Source organism: Hoplias malabaricus, chromosome 6 (assembly GCF_029633855.1).
Source record: "Hoplias malabaricus isolate fHopMal1 chromosome 6, fHopMal1.hap1, whole genome shotgun sequence".
In the NCBI taxonomy this organism is placed as follows: Eukaryota; Metazoa; Chordata; class Actinopteri; order Characiformes; family Erythrinidae; genus Hoplias; species Hoplias malabaricus.
In genome coordinates, this window is record NC_089805.1 from 50,192,516 (window position 1) to 50,218,992 (window position 26,477).

The window sequence follows — 26,477 nt, forward strand, 5'->3', positions numbered from 1 at the left end:
CCCATACAGCAGTCCAACAGACGTGTATATTATTAGTATAGTGTGGTATTAGTGTAGTATAACTCTGCTTCACCCATACAGCAGTCCTACAGATGTGTATATTATTAGTATAGTGTGGTATTAGTGTAGTATAACTCTGCTTCACCCATACAGCAGTCCTACAGACGTGTATATTATTAGTATAGTGCGGTATTAGTGTAGTATAACTCTGCTTCACCCATACAGCAGTCCTACAGACGTGTATATTATTAGTATAGTGCGGTATTAGTGTAGTATAACTCTGCTTCACCCATACAGCAGTCCTACAGACGTGTATATTATTAGTATAGTGTGGTATTAGTGTAGTATAACTCTACTTCACCCATACAGCAGTCCTACAGACATGTGTATATTAGTATAGTGTGGTATTAGTGTAGTGTAACTCTGCTTCACACACACAGCAGACCTACAGATGTGTATGTTATTAATATAGTGTGGTATTAGTGTAGTATAACTCAGTGTATTTAATGTTTTGTGTTTGTATTTTAATTCAGTATAGACACAAATTAATATTAGTAACCCACCACCCTAGTGAGCTGATTTGGCCTATCAAATTATCCTAACTATTATTTTGATGGTGACAATGTTTGATGACGTTTGCCATAAGAATAAGAAGCTGATTGCAGCTTCACCTTTTTAATGCTGGCAGTGCTACTTCAAACTGTTCCATTCCACCTTAAATGGTCTGTGAGTCCCTTGTAGTGTGATATGACGAATGTGTGTTAATTTCTAATAAGAAATTTGACTTTCTGGGATTTGACTTTAATACTCAGACTTTCAAACGGTCTTCAGAGACATCTCCTTGCACAGCTCAGATAGGAATGTGATATAACACCCAGAGAAGAGTCTTAAAACCTCATTCCAGGACAGTTTATGACACAGGGTCTTGGAGGGTCATGCAACTCTACTCAAATGCAGAATTCAGAGACACACACAGACCCACCTTTATTCCATGTTCTCTTACACATTTGAAAGACTGTTAAAATGAAAGAAACACACATTCCTTATTTCCTAAGTTCTTACCTGGTGAACAAGTTGTATATGGGTACAACTGTGTGAAATTTATACCATTTGGACAATCAAAATGGGTGGAATTAATTTACATGTGTTTAAAGTCACTTTTTATATGAACTTATGTAGAACCAAGGTAGCCACATACTCTGTGTTATTTGGTTAAGAATTATGTAAAACATGGCTTGTCTTAATGATATTACTTTGTGTTAACATATAATCTTTTATATTGCAAAAGCATGATTTAGAAACCTTGGGGTAGTCATTCAACAGGGATTGTCTTCAAGTCTTTGTCTTGTCAAGTGTCATAAATTTTATGTGATGTCACTACTAAGGTACAGGAAACAGCCAATTAGGAGCAAGAGATGCTCCAATCCTCAATTCCTGAGGACATTCAAGGCGGGTTTTCTAAATTCTAGTTAAAAACCCAGTGGTGCGAAATGACTCGAAGAATTTTTTAAGAGAGAGAACAAGAGGGCTTTTTCTGAAGAACAAGGAAGAACATCTCTCTCCTGTTTTTCATTGTGGCAACCTACCTTGATCATGCAAGGACCAAAGCAGTTGACACCAGTAGAATAGAATGCTGGTTTCAGGATGCACTAACGAGCTGGGGGAAGGTCTGCCATCCTTGGTGGATCTGGGTGTGCTCACCATTTCCTACATTCAACACCATTCCATTGGTGTAGACTGTTGTAAACTTGTCTTCTGGCAGCATCAAAATGAAGAAAGGAGACCAATCTGGTTATAATTATTTTCATAGAGCCATCTGGTTGCAGAATGAATATGGAATATGGTCTGGTCTCAGACTGATCTGATGGTCTGTGAGAGGCACATATCTTTATTCTCCATTCAGACCTTACTCATGGATTGATCATTATCTACTAGAACAGAAACAGGATCTGAAAACAGGATAAACTGTTGTTACACATCATCGGGCACTGTTGTAAAACAAGCCATAAACAACCAGGCCATAAACATCATCTGAGTCATAAAATTAACCATGTTTATTTAACAGACTAATTTTAACAGATGAGGTAAATTTAGGGAGTATGTGACCCTCCAAATCAGGCCAAATACCAGGAGAAATGGTATAATTCAACTAAAGGAAAAATAATTTACAACAAGACGAATGGTCTCATACCTTCTTAGAGTCCAATACTTTTTTCTGATTTCTAAAAACCTCTTTCATCAAGGGTGATACAACTGGCTACCATAATGCTTTATGACCAGCTTAGTGATTGAATGATGAAGATCAAGAGCAATTGGGTGGACCATGTCTTGCTCTAAAAATGTGCCACTGTGGAGGCGACCACCTATTCTGATCAACTGGTTTGTGTGATCAAATTCCGGGGCAAGTGATAGCAGCCTGCTAGTTGTTGACACTGATTTGGCTGTCTTGAGCTGCGTTACTTAGTGAAGGAGTTCAGCTGTGCCTGATGGAGAGCTGAAATTTCTGTATTTGTATAATCTCATGCCAAAAGGGAGGAGGGATCTTATGTACCATGGTGCAGCAAGGCAGTTGCTTGGATTAACTCACGAAAGGTCTGGTACTTTGTAGGATCTTGCAAGAGGTGTGTAGTTGTGGTTATGCCACAGAAGGTAGATGTCCTTAGCTCACAATCCTGCCTGTTAATAATAAAGATGGGAGCTCTGGCCAGTGATCTGGTGACAGTCTGAGAAATGGAGGTCTGTTGCTCCAATGTGTTATATCATCTACTGGGTTGTCACAGGACCGGACATACCTCCATGTGTCTGCCTCTGTAAGGTCTTGTATTTCTGCCACTCTGGTACCCACAAATACTTTATAATGACAGGAATCTGAATTCAACTATTCAAGTACTGTAGTAGAATCCATTCAAAGTGTAACATGTTGAATTGGTTTTGACTCTAGGTGGGGTATTGACTGCTGCTTCTTAGGAGCAAAATGAAATCTCACAGTCATGAAAGCCACCTCTACTTTGCCATGGTGTTCTGTCTGTAGATAAGCAACAGACCCATAGGCCTGTTTGGATGCATTTCAACATTGTATTTGGATGAATTTCCCTCATACTGCTAGGATGATCCATTTCTGAGCTTGAATAACATTTGGGCAAGCAAATACTCTGAAGTTCACCAAGTTCAGCTTCCCATCTCTGACAGATAGTCAGCAACTCCTCCGGTAACTGTGAGTCATCCCACCCTATCTTTTTTCCCCATAAATGCTGGACCAATAGGTTTGCTCTGATGGTGTCGGGGACAATTTAACCAAGAGAGTCATACTGAGAAGCTAAGATTTTGTAGATGGTGCGCATAGTGATTACTGAGCTGTCTAACCTGTGGTGCTTGTAAGACAAAGTGTCTGACTGGCAATTCCAATGCAATCCAAGGGACGATTCTGGTAAATCTTGATAAACTTGATAAGCCACAGCTAACTAATTTATGACCTGATATCTAGAGGAAGATTACAGATGGCTCATTACTGGCCCATTGTCACAATTCGAATGCTTTTGCCCTGTTTTCATGTCATGTTCCATGTTTCCATTGTCTTCCATGTGCTAAGGAGCACATGGCTCTGTTTTTGTTTTGTTCGGTGGTTTTCTGTTTCTTTCTGTTTCTGTGTATTCCAGTTTGTGTTATGTTGTGTTTGGTTTTGATTTTGTTTTAATAAAAGTATTCCTTGTATGTACATCTACCTCCTCATCTACCTTCAGCCGTCACAGAAGACCAGACATACAAAGCGAGGAATCCATGGGCTGGGTGTGCCATTCGATGGACTCTTTGGGTATGTGCAGGAGGTACGAGCCCCCTTTGCAAACCCGTGCCATAAGTGTCTACAAGGGCAACATGCTAGAGCCTCCCCCTCACTGGAGGACTGCCACTTCAAGTCTAGGGAAAATTTTGAGGGGGAGTTGGCGCTTTTAGCCTCAAACCTCAGGACAGAAGAGGTGTGGCTAACATGCGCCCTTCATGAGGATCCTTGTTAAGGAGATTCCTCATGAATGCACCCATTGGATTGGACCTTCTGAACCCTCAACACTTCCAGCACCTGTCCCTGCATCCATGGATGTCATTGCAAGGCCTCCTGCCTCATTGGACATAGTTGCAGGGCCTCCTGTCTCAGTGGACATCATCGCTTGGCTCACCGCCTCCTTGGATGTCATTGCGGGACTGCTTGTTGCTTCTGCTCCAGTGAATGTGGCGCCATCTGCCGCTCCTGTTCCCGTGAATGCGGTGCCTTCCGCCACTTCTGCTTCAGTGACAGAGGCTCCTCCCACTTCTGCTCTAGTGACAGCAGCTCCCGCTGCTTCTGGTCCAGTGAAGGCAGCTCCCACCGCTTCTGTTCCCTTGTCGGCACTTCCCGCCGCTTCTGTTCCTGTGTCGGCGGCTCCTGCCACATCTGCTCATGTTTCTGAGTCAGACCCAAGGACTTCAAGGCTGACTCCCAGAACTGTGCCCAGGCTGGTCTCTCAGACTATGCCATAGACCTGTACCCACCAGTCCTGGGCACTCACCGATGTTTGTTTTATACCTTTGTCCACCCATTTTAGTTCCTGTTTCTGTCTGTGTCCCTTTGCCTGTTTCGTATGTCATAGTGTATCAGTCCCAGTTAATGTCATGCTCCCTGTTTCCCTACCTAATCCTGTCCCTTCTCTCTTTCAGTCAGCTGTCCAATCCCCTGTTCAGTCTCAGTATCTGTCCCAAGTCTGTCTCCTGTTCCTGGATCTGTCTTGTCCCATGTTTCATTTCTTGTCCTGTCTTGTCCCAAGTCCCATCTCCTGTTTCTGCTCCCATACTGTCTCGAGTTCAGTCTCTGTTCCAGTCCAGTGTTTTGTCTCCCTTCCAGGCTCCTGTCCTGTCCTGTTTCAGCTCCCATCCTGTCTTTGTTCCAGTCCAGTGTCCAGTCTTCTGTTCAGTGTCTAACTCTAGTCCTGTCATCTGTTAGTCTGTTTGTCTTTTGTTTTTCAGGTTCCTTCCCTGGGCCAGCTCCAGGGGGGTCTATGATATATATGCCCCAGGAGTGGTGCATTTTGGGGTGGGGGGGCTACTGTCATGCTTTTGCCCTGTTTTCCTGTCATGTTCCATGTATCCCTTGTCTGCCATGTGCTAAGGAGCACATGGCTCTGTTTTGTTTTGTTACAGTCTTCTCAGGTTTTCCTTGTTTATGCTCCTGTGTATATATAGCCCCTTTGATTCAGTGCTTCCTTGTCTGGACTTGTGCATAGAGTGTGCTTTTGTGTTTAAGGGTTTGCGTGCATTCAAAGTTTTCTGTTTTTTTTTTCTGTTCCTGCGTATTCCAGTTTATGTTATGTTGTGTTTGTTTTTGGCTTTGTTTTAATAAAAGTATTCTGTGGGTGTACGTCCGCCTCCTCATCTCACTTCAGCCGTGACAAGCACAAACCCAGCAACAATAATGTGAGAGATGTATGTCATTCATGTTTTGTTTTGTTTTTTTAATTAACTCTGGACTTTTAGAGCTCTGACCCTTGTAGACATGGGTTTTTGCTAGACACTCGTGTTTAAAGCTTTCTGATATTTAATTAGTTTTTCTTTTATATTGCTACGAATCTGATGTTACAGTATATTTTTCTAAACCTGTGGCTCACACACTGACTATTCATGAGATAGGTATGAAACACAGGTGAGAAATCCCCTCCCCACTATCGAGAATAATGGCCTGTTAGCCCCCACCCCATCAGTGAGACCAACTGAATGGCTTGTTCGTAAATGGTGGTATTTTAGTTATTTAGCAATGACACAGCTTGCTTTGGCGAAGCCATAAATATAAGCTTCAGATGACTGCTTGAAAGCACTAGAGAACATTCAACCTTTACTACAACCTCTATTTTTCCTCATCACCTGAGCTGTGACAGAGAAAATCAAAAAAACTATTACAAAACCACAAACCATTACATTCGCCATCACTTTCATGAATTCCATTGCTAGAATATAGTACTGAACTAAAGCATGAATGCTAAACATGGTGTAGTAAAACGAGTCAAATATATTTCACCTACTCATCACAAAATGAAGCTGTTCCTCCTCAGGCAGCTGAAAAGCATGACTGTGCCATCTTGCTGCTCAGCGTTAAGTGCAAAAGCACAGCCATGTGCTTCTGTTTATATGACTGAAATGTGCATTTCCACATGTTTAGTTGCTGTAAATTGTAATCCTCCAATAAGAGCCGCCGGATTAGCATTCTATTATCATATGAATACGAATGGGTGGGCCATCAAGGGTCACCCCCTGAGTCTCAGCGAGAGATGTACCTCTTGTTACTTATCTTTATATAACAACAACTTAAAAAACATTTCTTTTTTTCTGATTTATCCTGCCGGTGGGAGCGCAGACTCCAGAGGTGTGTGATAGTGTGTTTTAAAATGTTTGTTTATTCTGTGTGTAGATGTGTGTGTGTGTGTGTGATGGTGTGTTCTCTAATGTTTGTTTATTGTGTGTGTAGATGTGTGTGTGTGTGATAGTGTATTCTCTAATGTGTGTTTATTGTGTGTGTAGATGTGTGTGATGTCACTCTGGATCCAAACACAATGAACAATCGTCTCTTTCTGACGGAGGGAAACAAGAAGGTGGAGCGTGTGAAGGAGAATCAGTCGTATCCAGATCGTCCGGAGAGATTTGATGTGTGGTCTCAGGTTCTGAGTGTGGAGAGTTTGACTGGACCCTGTTACTGGGAGGTGGAGTGGAGTGCGGATGTTTATATCTCAGTGTCATACGGAGGAATCCAGAGGAAAGGCTATGGATTTGAGTGTGGATTTGGACACAATAAAAACTCCTGGAGTCTGTTCTGTGAAGGGAACAGTTTCTCTCTGCTCCACAATAATCATAAAACTAAGATCCCTGCCCCCCCCTCTCCCTCTAAGAGAGTGGGGGTGTATCTGAACCGGAAGGAGGGCACTCTCCTCTTCTACACCATCCAACCCAACACAGACACACTCACACTCTTACACAAACTCACCGCCGCATTCACTGAGCCCCTCTACGCTGGGTTCTGGTTTCGGAATTATGACTCATCTGTGCGAGTGTGTGAGGTAGAATAAACACTGATCAGTGTGTGTGTGTGTGTGTGTGTGTGAGAGAGAGAGAGAATGTGTGCATGGGGTAAACACTGATGTGTGTGTGTTAAGCACTGATCTGTGTTATCTCACTCACATATCTTTGTCACATTGTTTCTCTTTTTTATCTCTTATCTCTGTTCCTTTTATGTCTCATGCTTTTTTTTCACTCTCTTTTTTCTATCCCACTTTTATCTCTTTCTCTCTCATCTTTATTTTCTGCTTTACCTCTGACAGTTTTCTTTCCTCTCTCTCTGTATGACATTATTCTTTCTCTCATCCTCTACCTCTCCTGTTTCATTTTCTCCCCATTTCTGTTCTCCTCTCTTTTAACTCACTCATTTTCTTCTCTCTCTTTATTCCCTTTCTTTCTTTCATTCCTCACCTTTCGTTCTGTCTTTATTCTTTCTCCCAGTCTTCACTCTCTCCTCCTTCTCTCCCTTTTATCTCTAGCAGTTACCTTCTCCTCTCTCTCACACATTCTGTCAAAATTACACTTATATGTTCAAAACATTACATGAATTATATTTGTATAAAATTATACAGTGTAATAAATCAACTAATAAACGAAAGTTATTTGTTTAATCTGTCAAAATGATTAAAAATGGCCAATGTTTATTAAATAATGGAAATGTATGTATAAAAAATCATATTTACATTTGTGTGCTTATGTTTGAGTGAGAGTAAATGTGTGTGTGTGTTTTGAGATGTGTGTATCCACTGTCCCATGTGGAGTGCATAAATGAGATGTGTGAAATAATAATAATATGCAATATAACCCATTTAACCCATGTGTGGTAGTGAACACACACACACTAGTCCCATGTGGATTTTACCTTGAATATCTGTACTTTTAAATAAGTACATGGTTTGTGTACATCGTCCATCAGTGCTTAGTTCTCCTCCTTTCATCCCTGTTCTTAAATGGTCTGGAACCCCTCAGGACCCCCACAGAGCAGGTGTGATGTGGTGGTGGATCATTCTCAGCGCTGCAGTGACACTGACGTGGTGGTAGTGTGTTAGTGTGTGTTGTGCTGGTGTAGAGTGGATCAGACACAGCAGTGCTGCTGGAGTTTTTAAACCCTGTGTCCACTCTCTGTCCACTCTGTGAGACACTCCTCCCTCGTTGGTCCACCTTGTAGATGTAGAGTCAGAGACAGTAGCCCATCTGTCACTGCACAGTGTGAGTCGCTCGTCCTCTAGTCCTTCATCAGTAATACAGGACACTGTGTTGTGAATGATTCACCACCAAAATCACACCTGTTCTGTGGGGATCCTAACCATTAAAGAACAGGGTGAAAGGGGGCAAAAGTGTGCAGTGCTCCTCTGTGGTCAGAGGAGCTGAGAGAGTGGACAGTGAATATAGAAATAAGTAAGTGTTCATAATGTTATGGCTGATTGGTGTTTACCACATGTTTGCAGTAAAAGTTTATATCATATAGTAGGCTCACCTACTATTTCTACCAGCCCACCATAATATAGCAGACTACAACAAGCCCTGCCCCAGATTCATCCTCTCCTTGGAGATCTGCAGCCCGACCTTTTCTGTGGGGCCTGTCCCATCCAGTCCAAACCAGAGTTTAAAAACAAAAGAAGCACAGCTGCTGTTTGTGAAGATCAGGAGCACAGATAAAAACGGGTAAACTTAACATTTTACTACTGAACTGAGAATTAATGTGTGTGTGTGTGAAGACAATATCCAAAAATCTAGATGTATATAAAAACTTTACTCTCAGGATTAATGAAGTTTATCTGCATGTTTAAGAAGATGAAGAGAAGATTATTTTTATATTTAATGATCCCAGGATTCAAGATCTTTCTGTGTGCATGTGTGTGTACGTGACATTATTATATATTTGTGAGGAACAAATTTGTTAAATAATTATATAATTTAGTAATTAGCTACATTAATCATTATTTGTTTGGAAGTTCTTCACAAATAACAAAAGTAGCAAGAGCAACATATGAGTGTAGAGACATCATCTGGATCCAGCTTGTGGCTCAGATGTGGATTTCTATGTGAACATTTACCAGAAAAGGTTTAGAGTGTTCCACTTTATTTCTCTTATATTTATTCAAGTCTAAACAGAGGATCACATGTGGAGTCTCAGAGTGTTCTTCTGAGCTTCTCCAAGTGTTTCTTGGTAAAAAATACTGTGTTTTTGAAGAATTACTACAAATATCCACTGCAGGGCGTATGTTTGGGCCGTGAAAAGCCGTATTGGGCGACATTAGGTTCTGAAAAGCAATAATGGACTCACTAGGTGTGGAACTATTTGTCCTTTTTGAAAAAATGGTGTAATAACTTCCCAAAATGTCAAAAATGGTGTCAGACTGTGCTCCATTACCTTGAAGAAGGCGTCAAATGAAAGCTTAGGCTGCCTCTTGTGGCCGGTGTGAGGTATCGCATGATAATATCACATTAATCTGTGAAGAAGCTCTGAAAATATAAGGCTTTCATATAAGGGTTTTATTACTGATAAACATCCATCCATCCATTATCTGTAACCGCTTATCCAATTTAGGGTCGCGGGGGGTCCAGAGCCTACCTGGAATCATTGGGCGCAAGGCGTGAATACACCCTGGAGGGAACTATTGATAAACACTGAGTTATATTTAAGAGGAAGACTGTAGACACACAATGAGGGCTTGTTAGTTACAGGATCATCTCAGGAATTCAGTGAAGCCTGGTTTATTTTAGTAAGTGATACAAATATCTTTAGATTGTGAAGTGGTTATATTTTCTATAAGAAATAGAAATGTGAACATTTGACGGTTTAAAACTTCACCAGTTCATAACAATGACACCAGCCTTTCATTTGATGATCATTTATTCATTATTATTTGAACAAATGAACAATATTCATATCCCTTTCATGTTTCTGTCTTTTATCTTTGGGCACATGGTTTGTTTGAGGCAGGTTCCTCATTATTTATCTTAATATTTACATAAATGACCCCACTCCAACTGAAAGAGGAGAGTTCATCTTTCACAGGGCACCTTCATCTTGTGTTATATCTGATACAATATGAAAGTTATGAAGTGGAGAATGTGAAGATTACAGTCTGAATCCACCAGCGCTTTACTGGAGCATTCACTCCCTCACACTACTGCAGTAGATCAGAACTCTGTTGGAGAGAGTGTGGAGTGATAGGGGACTTCTCACAGGCCTTTTGGGATCGTCTGACCCTCACAGAGCTCTGGAGGGTGTTCAGAAAGAGACTGAGTGTATTATAGAGATCAGAGTTCATCTGGAGCTGACATTCTTTACACATCGGGCAGTATTCCTGAAAACTGGAGACTGGACTCATTAATGAGAACTTTGGGATCAGAAGCAGAGAAAATGAGAAGCATTTCTCAGAGGAAACCACACAGAATACAAGAGACAGTACTATGTATTCTGTGGAAGTCCTTTTATTAAAATTGTTAGGCACCTTCATATTGTACATCACAATGAAACTGAAGTGGCAAAAGCAGTAGTTTCACAAAAATCCCAGAGAGGAGACGACAGTTCAACAATCTGAGAAAACGTGGCAGTTCCTCCCATAATGTGGATGTGATTAGAAAAGGATCTGATCAGATGATCGCCTGTTATCGTCCGTCTCAGTCCAATATGGCCAAAGATCTCATTCACTGCATTCATTACCAAGGTCTTTATTCAAATAGAACCCTGTGGAAACAAGTGAAGATCTGTTTAAACCTAATGATGGATCACAAGTAGAAAACATTGATCGCTCTCTGTGCTTCTCCAACAGCTGTAGGGCTAGAGATCAGCACTGGATTAAAGAAAGTCCTTCAGCGCATGACTTATGACCTCACAGATGTTCAACAAGGAAACATGCTTCCTGCAGTGAGGTGAAGACTTATTCTGTAGAATGGGACCTGACACAAACAAACACGATAACATCAGACAGAAGACGTGAGAGGGTGTCAGACTTCTTCATGAAACAAAGAAAACCACAACACAACACAATGGAAGACTATTTTGTGCCGTCAATCTTTTTGTATGTTGTTAGTGAAAGCTGTAGCTGGTTTATAAAGAAAGTAATTCACATCAGATCCTGTCACTAGCACTTAACCTGTCACTAGCTCCTTTAACATGTAGCGCTGTTGAGATCACAGTGCTAGAATAACTCTGAAGGAAGCACAGCTGAACATGCCCCAGTTCTCTCCTTTCACACAGGAGGTAAGACTGTTCCACATGTATCTGGAGAAGAAGCAGTGGAGATGCAGAATGTGCTGAGTGTCTCTCCCTCAAAAGACTACTACAGTGATCTTTAGAAGATAACTCTCAGCCTAATGGTGCTTTTTAACAGGAGAGGAGAGGTTTCAAAGATGCCTCTTTCATTCTTCACATCAAGGGAAAAAACAAAGCTTCATAAAGACCTTACCATCTGCAAGTCTGACTTCTAAAAGAAACTGTCTGCACTTTACTGGAACTGACAGAAAAGGTGGGTAGGTGCAGGAAGGTACAGTTCTCTTGACACCTGTGAAAGGTGTGGTGTGTCAAAGGAGAATCTTTATTTGTTTAAAACCAGGTGGAGCTACACCACACAGAGGAAGAGTTCCCATCCACAAGTTTGCACTGGAGTGTGGTGTAAATCATCCACCAGAGGGCACTGTCTTCCACTAAACTCAGACAACACAGAGCTACTACGACTAAAGCGCTCAGTCCTGAGGAAAATGAGACAGATCAACTATCCGCTTCCAACCAATTCACAAACACCTCAAACACAAACAACAGTTCACACTAAATAACAAAAGTCGACTTAATAACAGAATTACTACAGCATGCTTTATCATCACTTTTCCCTTTTTTCTCTTTTTATTCCTGCAGTGACCTTTATTCCTCTTATTTACTCTATTTCCTCTATTAACTCTTTATTTCTCATATGTTTCTCATTCATCTCTTCAATTTTAAACTTAATCTACTTTGTCTAAATGCCACTGGACCCAGGGCTTAGTTCTTTTTCACTTTAAAACCAATCCCACATTTAATCAAAGCTTAATTTCATGCAGTGGCCAAAACGTATGTCTTACCGTTAAGAAGATATGGGCCCCTCTACGTAATCACACAACGTTAACTGACTCACCTTATTGTTACTAATTAAGCATTTTACACATTCTACAAACTATTACATCAGCTTCTTTTACACTGTTACATCAACTGTTACTGTCTCCTTTATTCCTATCTTTGTTTCTGTATTTAACCCAAATTTAGAACGAAGAAACGTCCCCAACATTCAACAACACAGCACTGCATTCACTAATGAGTCTAACACAGTGCAGTCTTACTGTAAACAAACGTCTCAGACATACGACCAGCGCTCAAACTGTGAGGAATGCTCACAAGAATTTCTCTCCTTTTTCAAAACTACTGCAGCTCTTTTAACCGCTTTATTTTACTACTTTACTATTACTTCACAAGAAAACACTGCTCTTACTGAGTTTTATTTAGTTTCTCTCCATATTTGGGGAAAGTTAAACACTTCCTGTTGTGGAAGAGACATTATTTAAATGGTCTTTCAGCTCTCTCTCACTGTCAGGGAAAGAGGAATTTATTTACATTTATTTTGATTTTCTTATCATTTCAATTCATTTCAGATTTTAACTTCCTATTTTTTTTTAATTCTCTTTCAAACTCATTATTTTCTCATCAAATCATCTTCTTTACAGTGTACAGTACTCACACGGTTTATGAAGTTTACATTTACAGTCATTTTATATTATTTTTATTTAGAAAAGAACCTCAAACCAAAAAATTTTTTTTTTTTCTTTGAACAAGTCTGTGTCTGATGAAGTTTATAATAAAAACCAAAACACTGCAACAACAACAGACTCGTACCCTAAAGAAATGTCTTATGGTCAACAACAGTGCACTGCACCAAAAGCCCAAGAATCCTGAGATACCTTTTTAATTCTTGATCATATCTGGAGCAAATCTGAAGACTGTTTGATATGATTTAAACCGGGTCAGACACTGAGCCTGTATCTGCATCATGTAGTTCACTGTCTCCAGATACATCTCATGTTGTCTACACTTGATATAAAGTGTCTGAATATGCCCCCATGCCATATACTGAAATATAAGGACTTAATACTTAATACTGAACTCAGTGATGTGTCATCTCCTTTTGTCACTGAAACATACTGTGTACAGATTTAACACTAGGGGGATTTTTACTGATATTTAAAACAAATAATATATGCCCTCACACCATATACTGAAATATAAGGACTCAGTTTAACTCAGAATATGATCAAATCTGTAGCGTTTCTGCTGCCCCAAATGTTCAAGAATCCAGGGATATCTTTTTTCAGTTTTTTTGCAGTTACCCTGATCATATCTGGAGCGTGTGTGAAAATATATCTGACATCCTTCAAGTCAAGTCAAATGAGCCAGTATAGTATACTGTCATATTTAATACATATGAAGTATCAGAGTACACCTTAATGTCATACATTACAATATAAGGAATATTACCACATCTGCAGTAATCATCACTGCCAGCACTGTAGACCACTGTGTGCAGTTATAACAGTAGATGAGTCTAGATCTATGTACTCTACCTTAGTCCAGTGTACTATTATACCATAATCACACACATTCATACTTTAAATCAATGTTTATTCAGTTCTTTTTTTAATGTTACACTGCCACATTTTACAGAAAATGGAGGAGAAGTGGGAATTTAAATGAAAAGGTAGAACGCATCACCGCCTCATTTAGAAAGTTTAAGTCTGTAGACATGTCACAGATCACTTCATCGAGATTTTCAGAGAAATGAACACGTCATTGAAGAAATGATTGACAGTAAACAGGCTCCCCATCAACCAGAACATCCAGGTCATGCCGACTGTCACGGAGAAGGACGTAACAGCGATATCTGGAGGTAAGACAAACTTAAAATACACTGCTGTTAGAGATAAAATGCAGAGATTTTGTTTTCTTATGTTCTATTACAGTTGTAGTTCTAATGTAAAAGTTTTAGAAGTTTATATGAGAGTTCGGTGAGGATGAGGATGGCTACATTTAAGCTAGCTAGCACGGGCAAGCTATTGTATGCTAGCTATCTGTGAGGAGAGAGTTAAGTCTTAGAGGCTCATTTCTAATGTTCAGTTGTAATTGTAATGTCTTGCCAGAAGGTGCATGATGACAACAGGAGGAAGAGCCTGGCCTCGCTCCACTCCCACCACCAACAACCATCCAGACAGTATTCTAACAGAACTGCTCCTTTATCCAGGAGTAAACAGGTGCTTTCTTACAGAAAGTGAAGAGGAAAGGGAAAAGCTGGTTCTTAAACATTTTTTGTTATTGTAATATTCTGCTGTTTTCAGTAGGGATTTATTGTTACTTTTGGTTTGAACTTCAATGAAATTTTGAAATTAAAATATTAACTTACTAAGATGCTTTTACTTATTTATAATTGAGAGGAAGGGCGGCATGGTGGCGCAGCAGGTAGGTGTCGCAGGTTCGATTCCCGCTCCGGGTGACTGTCTGTGAGGAGTGTGGTGTGTTCTCTCTGTGTCTGCGTGGGTTTCCTCCGGGTAACTGTCTGTGAGGAGTGTGGTGTGTTCTTCCTGTGTCTGCGTGGGTTTCCTCCATGTGACTGTCTGTGAGGAGTGTGGTGTGTTCTCTCTGTGTCTGCGTGGGTTTCCTCCGGGTGACTGTCTGTGAGGAGTGTGGTGTGTTCTCTCTGTGTCTGTGTGGGTTTCCTCCGGGTAACTGTCTGTGAGGAGTGTGGTGTGTTCTTCCTGTGTCTGCGTGGGTTTCCTCCATGTGACTGTCTGTGAGGAGTGTGGTGTGTTCTCTCTGTGTCTGCGTGGGTTTCCTCCGGGTGACTGTCTGTGAGGAGTTGGTGTGTTCTCCCCGTGTCCGCGTGGGTTTCCTCCGGGTGACTGTCTGTGAGGAGTGTGGTGTGTTCTCTCTGTGTCTGCGTGGGTTTCCTCCGGGTGACTGTCTGTGAGGAGTTGGTGTGTTCTCCCCGTGTCCGCGTGGGTTTCCTCCGGGTGACTGTCTGTGAGGAGTGTGGTGTGTTCTCTCTGTGTCTGCATGGGTTTCCTCCGGGTGCTCCGGTTTCCTCCAACAGTCCAAAAACACACGTTGGTAGGTGGATTGGCGACTCAAAAGTGTGAGTGTGAGTGTGTGTGTGTGTGTTGCCCTGTGAAGGACTGGCGCCCCCTCCAGGGTGTATTCCTGCCTTGCGCCCAATGATTCCAGGTAGACTCTGGACCCACCACGACCCTGAACTGGATAAGGGTTACAGATAATGAATGAATGAATGAATGAATAATTGAGAGGAGGAACAACTTGTGGAAGAACCACATCAAGTACAACTTAAATATTTAGCAAAAAAACTATGTGAAGTGTCCTTGTAACTGATGACATGTAGATACCTGTAACATACTGACCCTGAATCTAGAGGCTATCTGCTCAGGCAGTGAATAAACTCATTTTCGTGATTTATTTTTACAGAAAACCCTTCAAATTTGTAAAAGAAATCATTTAGAGTCCTGAAACATATATGAAGTGGTGAAAAGCTTATGAAAACCACAAAAAAAATGTAGGCGCTTGTCTTATTTTAGAAAAAAAAAAGTCAGTGACTGAAGAGTTCATGAGTCCCATTACTTTTTCCTCTTTAAACTTGTGTCTTCAGGCGTCTACTTTCATCAGGTAAAATGTGGAGTTCATACCTCACACTGATGTGAAGTTATTGAAGCTGGAGCAGACAGTGAACAGTAGCCTCTCCAAGTGTCTCTTTAGGCCCCAAGTTCTCCTAAGGAAAATGATTACTTTTACTGCAAAAATACAGTAATACTGAGTTTATTTCTGATGTTTACACTTGTTCGTCACCGAGTACACTGTCCCTTTAAATCCCAGACGCGAGAGCTGCGTTCTGATTGGCTGTAGAGTGAGGCAGCCTCCCCCACACCCCCCGCTGCATTTAAATGGCCTCAGTGAGGGCAATAACATAATATAAGCTTTCCAAACATGTTTATTGACTTGATTACTGTTTGTGGAGCTTCTGGCTGTTAAACAGAACCGTTTGAGTCTCTCTCGCGGTGTCTGGGTCTGTCAGGTGCTGAAAACATATGCACTCCGCTGTGTGTTTGTCCCTCCATCTTGGGTGCACATCAGCATAACTCTGCCCCTGATTGGTCTATAGATTTGATTGACATGTCATTGGAAACGGCGGTGCTCCACGGGGATCATATTTTAATTATTTTTTGAAAATGTGTACTATTTTTTCGGCCAGTACTCTTGACACAAACACGAGGATTATTCACGAACGGTTTGACGGAGAGACTCAGATTTAGTCTCGTTTTGAAGGGGACAGCCTAAGGTAAGCACTGCTATGATAACTGTGTGTGTGAGACGCGTGGGGGCTGTTCAAGCTCCGAGACGCAGCGGTTTTGTCATTGATGAAGAAGAAATATGAAGTTTGGAATATCTTATTCTTTCGGCTTTAAATGCTTAGTCCTACATTTTAGTGTACAATGTCTTATATCCTCTTAATCCTGAGAGTCTGCCCGTTCGATTGGTGTATGATATGTACACATTGACTCAAATATGGCGCCGGGGGAAAATATGAATATGTTTACCGTCAACAATATTTGTTCATAACAACATTCCTGCAAAGGTATATTTCGACCAAAAATACATATTTTTTTAATGGAAATATATATAAAATGGCAGAATCAATAAAGAGCAGAGACTTAAAGCTTTAATTTCGTACCTTGAGTGTCTATATTGTAACTGTAATAGTTGAGATATTCTGACAAATATAAACACGAGTGTTTTTAGCCACCTGCGGGCTTTAGCGGGTTTCACCGTGAGAATCCGTGCACTGGGCGGAGATAATGTGACTTTATATGAACTCTTTTCCAGGCTTAAGTCTCCATCTACTGGACCATTTTGAACACTGCATCGTCCACAGAGGAGTTTATATTTTCAGTGTAAGTTCTCTATGATTAAAGATTAAATATTGTTCCCTTCTTTAAAGGTAGGGATGGCGTGGGAGGTTAAGGTGAAGTCTGATGGACAACAGAAAGGTAAATAAAGAGAATGAGACATTAAATAAATAAATGTTTTCTCTCTCTCTGTGTTTTATTAAAGAGCCCTCATTGTCAGTGCAGCCCCCGGTCCCTGGTTCAGTGTCACTCATGGCGTCAGAACTGAGTGTCACATCAATATTACTCACGTCCTCATCTAAGTGTGTGTCCTGTTAATTGAAGTAATTTAACATTCACCAGGAGATCACTGAGCACTGAAGCTGCTGTGAGGTGTGTAAATGCTATGATCATTTCTCATTTTACTTACTGTTCGACAAGATACAGGCTACAAATCTACAGTGAAGCCACCTGAAATGTATATAAACATATTCTCAAAGTTTTAGACCAGAAACCCAGTAGTTTTCATAGTTGTTCAATATTAAGAAAGTACAACATTTAGAATTGAGGTAAATTTGATTAAATATTTTAATCTTTGTCTTATTTTTAAGATATTACATAACACAGCTCCTCCTCCACTTAAGACTTTTATTATGTAAAGAGACAGTGCTCAGGTCACCAGAGTCACTATTATTAGACTGTATTATTCCGATCTGAAGAAGTGCCTTTAGTCAGTCAGCTTTTTCAGTAACAGCATCTAAAGAGTGGAGTTTACTGCCAGATATTATTAGAGAATGTAACACTTATCGTAGTTTTACTGAACAGTTGAAGTTAGGGTTGGGTACTAAACACGTGTGTGAACGTTAGAATATGAAAGATCTACTGATCATTTCTGCTGAATGTTACCTTCTATGGGGTAGTGCTGATATTGTTTGTGGTTGTGTGAGTTTTCTACAGAGAGCTGGGGTTTTTTGTGTTTGTTTAATGTTGTATAATGTGATTGTATAATTTCAGGTTTCTTTTTAAGAGCTAAATCTGCCTTATTTACAGAACTTCTCTCTTGATTAATGTGCATTGTCCCTGTCAAATAAATAAATAAATAAATAATAAAACTACAGATGGGAAATACATGGATTTAAATATTTTAGATTATTAAATGTTCTAAGCATCTTCATAATTTTATGCCAAACATATTCATGATGTTATGGACACCACACACATTACGACCAACTACAGTCACATCGATGAAGGATGGACATGAAAATAGTTGTTTTTTGTGTAAAAGGACACTGTAAAGTGTTACGTCCAGTGTTATTTTGGAGTGTTTGTTATTCTTTCTTTCTTTGAGATTTTAGGTGAATGCTCTTGGGGCTGATTTGCTGCCTGTTGCTCCACCCACATGCTTCACTTCTGATTGGCTGGCTCTGATGGCGGGAGATTTAAAAACGACCATTGTCCTGGAGTTGGAGAGCTGCTCCTTTTCTTCTGTCCAGGCCGATCCCTTGCTACAGCTGCCTGCCCAACAGTGTCAGACCAAAGTTCTGTTGATTTTGTATTTTGTGGTTGTTCTATTTAAACAGGATTTGTAAGGGAGACCTGCCAATTTGTTTATGCTTTTGGGCTCTTTTTTTGGTGAGAGTAGACAGGGCAGCTATTTGTATTTTCTTTTCTGTAAGTTTAGTTAGTGGCATTAGTTTATTTTTAGTCATTGTTTGTTATTTTGGCCTGTGGTCCCCCTGAAGCTTTATCTTGTTTTCTAAGAAGCTTTTAAATCTGTCATGAGGCAATATTGAACGGTGTGTCTCTACAGTAACTCATTCCTCTCAGTGTGTGTACTGTCTGTAAATACTCATGAGTGTGTATCAGAGCTCTGTCTGTGGTGTGTCTCTACAGTAACTCATTCCTCTCAGTGTGTGTACTGTCTGTAAATACTCATGAGTGTGTATCAGAGCTCTGTCTGTGGTGTGTCTCTACAGTAACTCATTCCTCTCAGTGTGTGTACTGCCTGTAAATACTCATGAGTGTGTATCAGAGCTCTGTCTGTGGTGTGCCTCTACAGTAACTCATTCCTCTCAGTGTGTGTACTGCCTGTAAATACTCATGAGTGTGTATCAGAGCTCTGTCTGTGGTGTCTCTACAGTAACTCATTCCTCTCAGTGTGTGTACTGTCTGTAAATACTCATGAGTGTGTATCAGAGCTCTGTCTGTGGTGTGTCTCTACAGTAACTCATTCCTCTCAGTGTGTGTACTGTCTGTAAATACTCATGAGTGTGTATCAGAGCTCTGTCTGTGGTGTGTCTCTACAGTAACTCATTCCTCTCAGTGTGTGTACTGTCTGTAAATACTCATGAGTGTGTATCAGAGCTCTGTCTGTGGTGTGTCTCTACAGTAACTCATTCCTCTCAGTGTGTGTACTGTCTGTAAATACTCATGAGTGTGTATCAGAGCTCTGTCTGTGGTGTGTCTCTACAGTAACTCATTTCTCTCAGTGTGTGTACTGTCTGTAAATACTCATGAGTGTGTATCAGAGCTCTGTCTGTGGTGTGTCTCTACAGTAACTCATTCCTCTCAGTGTGTGTACTGTCTGTAAATACTCATGAGTGTGTATCAGAGCTCTGTCTGTGGTGTGTCTCTACAGTAACCCACTCCTCTCAGTGTGTGTACTGTCTGTAAATACTCATGAGTGTGTATCAGAGCTCTGTCTGTGGTGTGTCTCTACAGTAACTCATTCCTCTCAGTGTGTGTACTGTCTGTAAATACTCATGAGTGTGTATCAGAGCTCTGTCTGTGGTGTGTCTCTACAGTAACTCATTCCTCTCAGTGTGTGTACTGTCTGTAAATACTCATGAGTGTGTATCAGAGCTCTGTCTGTGGTGTGTCTCTACAGTAACCCACTCCTCTCAGTGTGTGTACTGTCTGTAAATACTCATGAGTGTGTATCAGAGCTCTGTCTGTGGTGTGTCTCTACAGTAACTCATTCCTCTCAGTGTGTGTACTGTCTGTAAATACTCATGAGTGTGTATCAGAGCTCTGTCTGTGGTGTGTCTCTACAGTAACTCATTCCTCTCAGTGTGTGTACTGTCTGTAAATACTCATGAGTGTGTATCAGAGCTCTGTCTGTGGTGTGTCTCTACAGTAACTCATTCCTCTCAGTGTGTGTACTGTCTGTAAATACTCATGAGTGTGTATCAGAGCTCTGTCTGTGGTGTGTCTCTACAGTAACTCATTCCTCTCAGTGTGTGTACTGTCTGTAAATACTCATGAGTGTGTATCAGAGCTCTGTCTGTGGTGTGCCTCTACAGTAACTCATTCCTCTCAGTGTGTACTGTCTGTAAATACTCATGAGTGTGTATCAGAGCTCTGTCTGTGGTGTGTCTCTACAGTAACTCATTCCTCTCAGTGTGTACTGTCTGTAAATACTCATGAGTGTGTATCAGAGCTCTGTCTGTGGTGTGTCTCTACAGTAACTCGTTCCTCTCAGTGTGTGTACTGTCTGTAAATACTCATGAGTGTGTATCAGAGCTCTGTCTGTGGTGTGTCTCTACAGTAACTCATTCCTCTCAGTGTGTACTGTCTGTAAATACTCATGAGTGTGTATCAGAGCTCTGTCTGTGGTGTGTCTCTACAGTAACTCATTCCTCTCAGTGTGTGTACTGTCTGTAAATACTCATGAGTGTGTATCAGAGCTCTGTCTGTGGTGTGTCTCTACAGTAACTCATTCCTCTCAGTGTGTACTGTCTGTAAATACTCATGAGTGTGTATCAGAGCTCTGTCTGTGGTGTGTCTCTACAGTAACTCATTCCTCTCAGTGTGTGTACTGTCTGTAAATACTCATGAGTGTGTATCAGAGCTCTGTCTGTGGTGTGCCTCTACAGTAACTCATTCCTCTCAGTGTGTACTGTCTGTAAATACTCATGAGTGTGTATCAGAGCTCTGTCTGTGGTGTGTCTCTACAGTAACTCATTCCTCTCAGTGTGTACTGTCTGTAAATACTCATGAGTGTGTATCAGAGCTCTGTCTGTGGTGTGTCTCTACAGTAACTCATTCCTCTCAGTGTGTGTACTGTCTGTAAATACTCATGAGTGTGTATCAGAGCTCTGTCTGTGGTGTGTCTCTACAGTAACTCATTCCTCTCAGTGTGTGTACTGTCTGTAAATACTCATGAGTGTGTATCAGAGCTCTGTCTGTGGTGTGTCTCTACAGTAACTCATTCCTCTCAGTGTGTGTACTGTCTGTAAATACTCATGAGTGTGTATCAGAGCTCTGTCTGTGGTGTGTCTCTACAGTAACTCATTCTTCTCAGTGTGTGTACTGTCTGTAAATACTCATTTTCTCTGAAGAGTAAGGGTTATTCAAGCTTTACTACATACGATGTTACATGGGTTAGATGTTCACATAGACTTGTTCAAATCTGATGTTGCTGTAAATTGTTGTTTTTAAATTTTTAACTAGAACGTTGAACTTAACCTGTTTCCATTGTTGTACAGTGTTCAAATGGCGTGGAAGGTCTTCAGGATGAATGTGCACTGTGTTTGTGTAAAAGCTATTGGGTCTCCCCCAATCGGAACACGTCCAGCTTTTTAGTATTTTTTTAGTATCAACATGAATAATCTAACAATTTGGGCTGCGTGAAGTTTTTAGACTTTTCTGGTCCTGTCTGTCCTGGTTCCTTATGGACATATTTACCAATACAGTTTGTAGTGTGTCACAGTGACCACTACATGACCACTTAATGACTTCTGAAACTTCTACCCATTAATCCATCTCATATTTTTCTTAAAGGTAATTAAAAGTCTGGATGAAGACTAAATAATCTATAGCCTATTTGACTGTACTTTAGTAACCACTGGCTCTAACAGAACCTTGACCTGAAATGTAACTCTGTGATGAACCTGAGATGAACCAACAGTGGTGAAGTATTTCCACATCTCGGTGCCTTCTAATGATCTACAGAGGTCATCAGTTACAGTTCCTCACATTTATTAACAAACATTTCCTGAAAGGTCATCCTTAATCTGCAAAGTAAATGTGAGTTTCTTACAGAAACAGTGATGAAATATCCTGATTTCACCACTTAATAAATTAAAGGTATCTTTCTGCATCAGATGAAGAAAGATTATTAGTTCTTTGCATGAACTACTTTTCTGTATAAACTAATTAATTCTTTGTAAGTAAAAAAAAATAAATGTGTCAGTTAAGTCAAATTAATTTAAACATTCTTCTAGTGATATATTGTGTACAGGTTCTACATAACACACTTTCAAATGTCTGTTTGGTAACACTTTATTTTAAGGCTTGCTTTTTAATACTTAACTATTAATTAGCAATTATTTAACTATTAACAAGAAATGAACAATTACTTAGTCAACAGTTTACAAATGTGTTAAAAATATAGTTATATTATGTGTTATTAAGATTCTTTTAATTTGTTAGTAACTATTTATTGTCCTAAATACTATTCTCTGTATTATTTCAGTTACAAATAGATCTCAAATGTCTTTATATGACATGATGTCCCTAGAATAATAACAGGTTATAAATAAATAAATGCACATACCATACCTATCAAAAGTGTGGACCCATCTCCTCATTGGAATAGGGCTATTCAATGTATACATCTGTGTACAGAACTGTGACACTACCTCTGCACAACTGAAGTTACGGTCTCAAACACATTGGCATTTGCCAGAGAACGCCAAGATTGGAAGATTCACCATTGGCCCCCTGTGCTCTTCACAGATCAGAGCAAGTTCACACTGAGCTTGTGACAGACGTGGCAGAGTTTGGAGACGCCATGGAGAAAGTTCTGCTGCCTGTAACATTCTCCAGCGTGATTGCTTTGGCAGTAGGTCAGTAATGATCTGGCTAAAGTTAGAGTTAGTTTAATGTATTACTCACCAGTTTACACCAGCAAAATCTGTTCAAACTGCTAACCAAATACATTCCAGTTATGTAGAGGATTAAGCCTTCAACCCGAACTGTAAAGCTCTGGATGGATGGGGCTGACTCCTTCCTTCAGCAACAGTTCCAGCACACCGACTGGAGTGAGTATGCTGCCCGAGCCACCACAGGCTCACACATCCACTTGGACACTTACACTAACTCTGTCCTGAAACACATCAACAACTGTGTGGACAGAGTGACATCACAAAAGACAATAATAACATTCCCTAATCAGAAGCCCTGGATGAACAGAGAGGTTCGCTCTCTGCTCAAAGCCAGAGATGTTGCCTTCAGATCAGGAGACAGGGAAGCATACAGCTTGGCCAGAGCTAACCTGAGGAGAGGAATAGCTATCGCCAAGCACCGCTACAAACGCCGGATTGAGGAGCACTTTACCTCCTCTGACACTCGGTGTATGTGGCAGGGAATTCACACCCTGACTGATTATAAACAGCCAACTCTGTTCCATCTACCAACAGTGCTTCACTCCCTGATGAGCTGAACAACTTCTACCCTCGGTTCGACCAGGGCAACAAGATATCTTCAATAAACCATCCTCCACCAGACCACAACCCACTTGTACTTTCCACTTCGGACGTCAGTCGCATGCTTAGCAGAGTGAATGCACGAAAGGCAGCTGGCCCTGATGGTGTACCTGGCCGTGTGCTAAGAGCTTGTGCTGTGGAACTTGCGGGTGTCTTCACTCACATTTTTAATGTTTTGCTTGCCCAGGCAGCTGTACCATCCATCTTTAAGTCTGCCACCATTGTGCCTGTGCCTAAGCACTCTACTGCTTCAGAGTTAAATAACTTTCGACATGTTGCACTCACCCCAATAATTTCCAAGTGCTTTGAAAGACTAGTTCTTTCCCACTTGAAATCCTGCCTACCTGCTACGCTGGACCCACACCAGTTTGCCTATCGTAGCAACAGATCCATCGAGGACGCTATCTCAACAGCACTACACACTGCACTAACCCACCTGGACTGTCAGAACTCATATGTGAGAATGCTGTTCATCGATTTTAGTTCTGCATTCAACACAGTGATTCAGTCTATGCTGATATCCAAACTCAACCAACTGGGTATCAGCATATCACTCTGCCACTGGATTTTAGACTTCCTGTCTAACAGACCCCAATCTGTTAGATTAGGCAGCCTTCACTCATCAACCATCACCTTGAACACTGGCGTTCCACAAGGTTGTGTTCTGAGCCCGATTCTGTACTCTCACTTCACCCATGACTGTGTACCTGCCTATGGTTCAAACACCATAGTCAAATTCGCAGATGACACCACGGTGATAGGCTTGATTACAGATAATAATGAAACAGCCTACCGGGATGAAGTACAGCATCTGTCCTTGTGGTGCCACAACAATAACCTGACCTCCCCTGCGTCATTGGTGTCGTCATTTCCGGCTGACAGTTCGCGCGCTCAGTTTGTTTGTTTGCTTGCTGCTGTTTAGTACTGTTCCTAAGCTCTTTACTTTACTTTACTGTTAATACCTTGTTAACTTATCCTTATTAGTTGTGCTTAGTGTTAGTTGTACACTTTTAAATACCACTACCATTTTATTATTGTTGTTTTCATATTAATAACTTCTCTCAATTAATAACTCCTTCTCTCCTGATTATGGCGACCGCGGAGGAGCGATCTCTTTCCAGGCTCAGCACGGAGCTCGAGCAGTTGGGCCGCCGAATTCAGCGTCTCCTGGAGAAGCAGACGGAGCTCCAGCGGGAGAAGACGAGGCTCGAGGCCGCCCGCGATGCCTCCTACGTGGCCGTTGGCATGCCAGCTCCTTTGTCGCGACGGCTCCCCGAGACGGCCATCTTCACTCCAGCCCCGAGCTGGGAGCATCAGCTTGGGCGTGGGAAGCCGAGGTCGTCTCCCCCTCTACCGCAGCCAGTCTTCACCTCTACTAACCGGTTTGAGGTGCTCAGCTCCTGGCCCTCACCTGCACCGAGAACTAAACAGGGCGGTATTCTTATCATCGGCGACTCTATAGTCAGACATTTAAGAGTCTCAGGCACAAAGAGTAACGCTACTGTGTCCTGTCTTCCAGGTGCTCGTGTCCTGGATGTTGCCAGGCGACTTCCCTCTGTGCTGCGGCAGCGTGAGGATCTCGGCACCGTCGTTCTCCACGTGGGGACGAACGACACTTCCACCTGCCGCAGCGAGGTCCTGAAGGAGCACTACCGTTTGCTTCTGGATACCGCTCGGAAGAAGATGGACGCCAGGATCATCGTCTCCAGCCCCCTACCCACCTACAGACGAGGATGTGAGGCGTACAGCAGGCTCTTCGTACTCCACTCCTGGCTCCGGGTTTGGTGTGGCACTGTCGGCGTGGACTACGTCGACCACTGGGAGTGTTTTCGGGAACGTCCTGCCCTCTACCGCCGGGATGGGCTTCACCCTAGTCGTCTAGATTCTGCAGTTCTCTCTGGGAACATCGAGGATGTTCTTCGCCAGGCTTGACTAACCCCACCCACCAGCACAAATCAGGCAAGTAGATTACACAGCGAACAGGTAAGTGATATTAAGGATACACTTACAGATAATGGCCATAGTAAGCGTATATCTACAAAGCTTGCTTTAAGAAATATAAAAATTTGTTACAGTATCAAGACTGTGTCTGTCCCCCAAATCAAACTTAAACCCAGAAAATATCAAACAGCGTGCCCCAATAACCTAATCACTATTAAACCATCAGAAACAGAGGGTAGTATCATCCCCACAGACCTAAAGTTTGGCCTACTCAATATAAGAGCACTTAACTCTAAAGCAGTCATTATACATGAAATAATAATGGATCAGAAACTTGATGTTTTATGCCTTAGTGAAACTTGGCTCAGAAATGATGAATATTTAGCACTAAATCAAGCCACTTCTACAGGCTATAAATATGTACACAGCCCCAGACTGACAGGCAAAGGGGGTGGATTATGTATAATTTACAAAAATAATTTAATTATTAACCAAAAACATGGTTACAACTGTACTTCCTTCGAAATTATGTACATTAACATAATTAACCCCGCCACAAATAAGAACACTATCTCCTTATTAAACATTTATAGATGACCAGGGCCCTATTCAGAATTTATAAAATAATTTGGTGAACTAGCTGCTAATTTAGCAGTGTCATGTGATAAGTTAATAATTGTAGGAGACTTTAACATTTATTTTGAGAAAAGTGATGATCCCCTAAAAAAGGCGTTCACATCAATCATAGATTCTGTTGGTTTCACACAAAATGTATCAGGTCCTACTCATTATTGTAATCACACATTAGACTTGGTTTTGACCCTGGGCACGAACATAAAAAACCTAAATATTCTCCCTCAGTCTTCCACGGTCTCAGGCCACTACCTAATTTCATATGAACTGAGTTTAGATATTAAAAAATGTACATGCCCACATTATTATCTAAAGCGCTCACTAACCCCATCTACAGCCCCTAAATTTACTGAAAACATCACTGATTTATTGACCTCAGTCAGTAGTCCAGCAGACCCACTGGAGCTGGACAGACTAATGGACTAC

The 26,477-nt window shown here is 41.2% G+C and overlaps 1 protein-coding gene and 1 long non-coding RNA gene across 6 annotated transcripts in view; both read left to right on the forward strand.

Moving 5' to 3' along the window:
* Positions 1-7,588, forward strand: part of LOC136699557 (stonustoxin subunit alpha-like) — a 43,885-nt gene extending 36,297 nt beyond the window's left edge. For 4 of the 5 annotated variants that reach the window (XM_066674352.1, XM_066674350.1, XM_066674351.1 and 1 more), the window contains one exon: positions 6,541-7,588. In XM_066674352.1, coding sequence (XP_066530449.1) covers positions 6,541-7,082 — 542 coding nt within the window. In that variant the 3' untranslated portion in view covers positions 7,083-7,588. Of the gene's footprint in view, positions 1-3,740; positions 4,802-6,540 lie in introns of those variants that run through there. The other variant, XM_066674355.1, reaches the window with a different exon arrangement.
* An 8,753-nt stretch (positions 7,589-16,341) lies between these two features.
* Positions 16,342-19,057, forward strand: LOC136699092 (uncharacterized). The gene is made up of 4 exons (XR_010803605.1): positions 16,342-16,442; positions 16,988-17,055; positions 17,216-17,382; positions 18,345-19,057. It is a non-coding gene; the product is annotated as an uncharacterized lncRNA (long non-coding RNA).
* Positions 19,058-26,477: the final 7,420 nt, after the last annotated feature.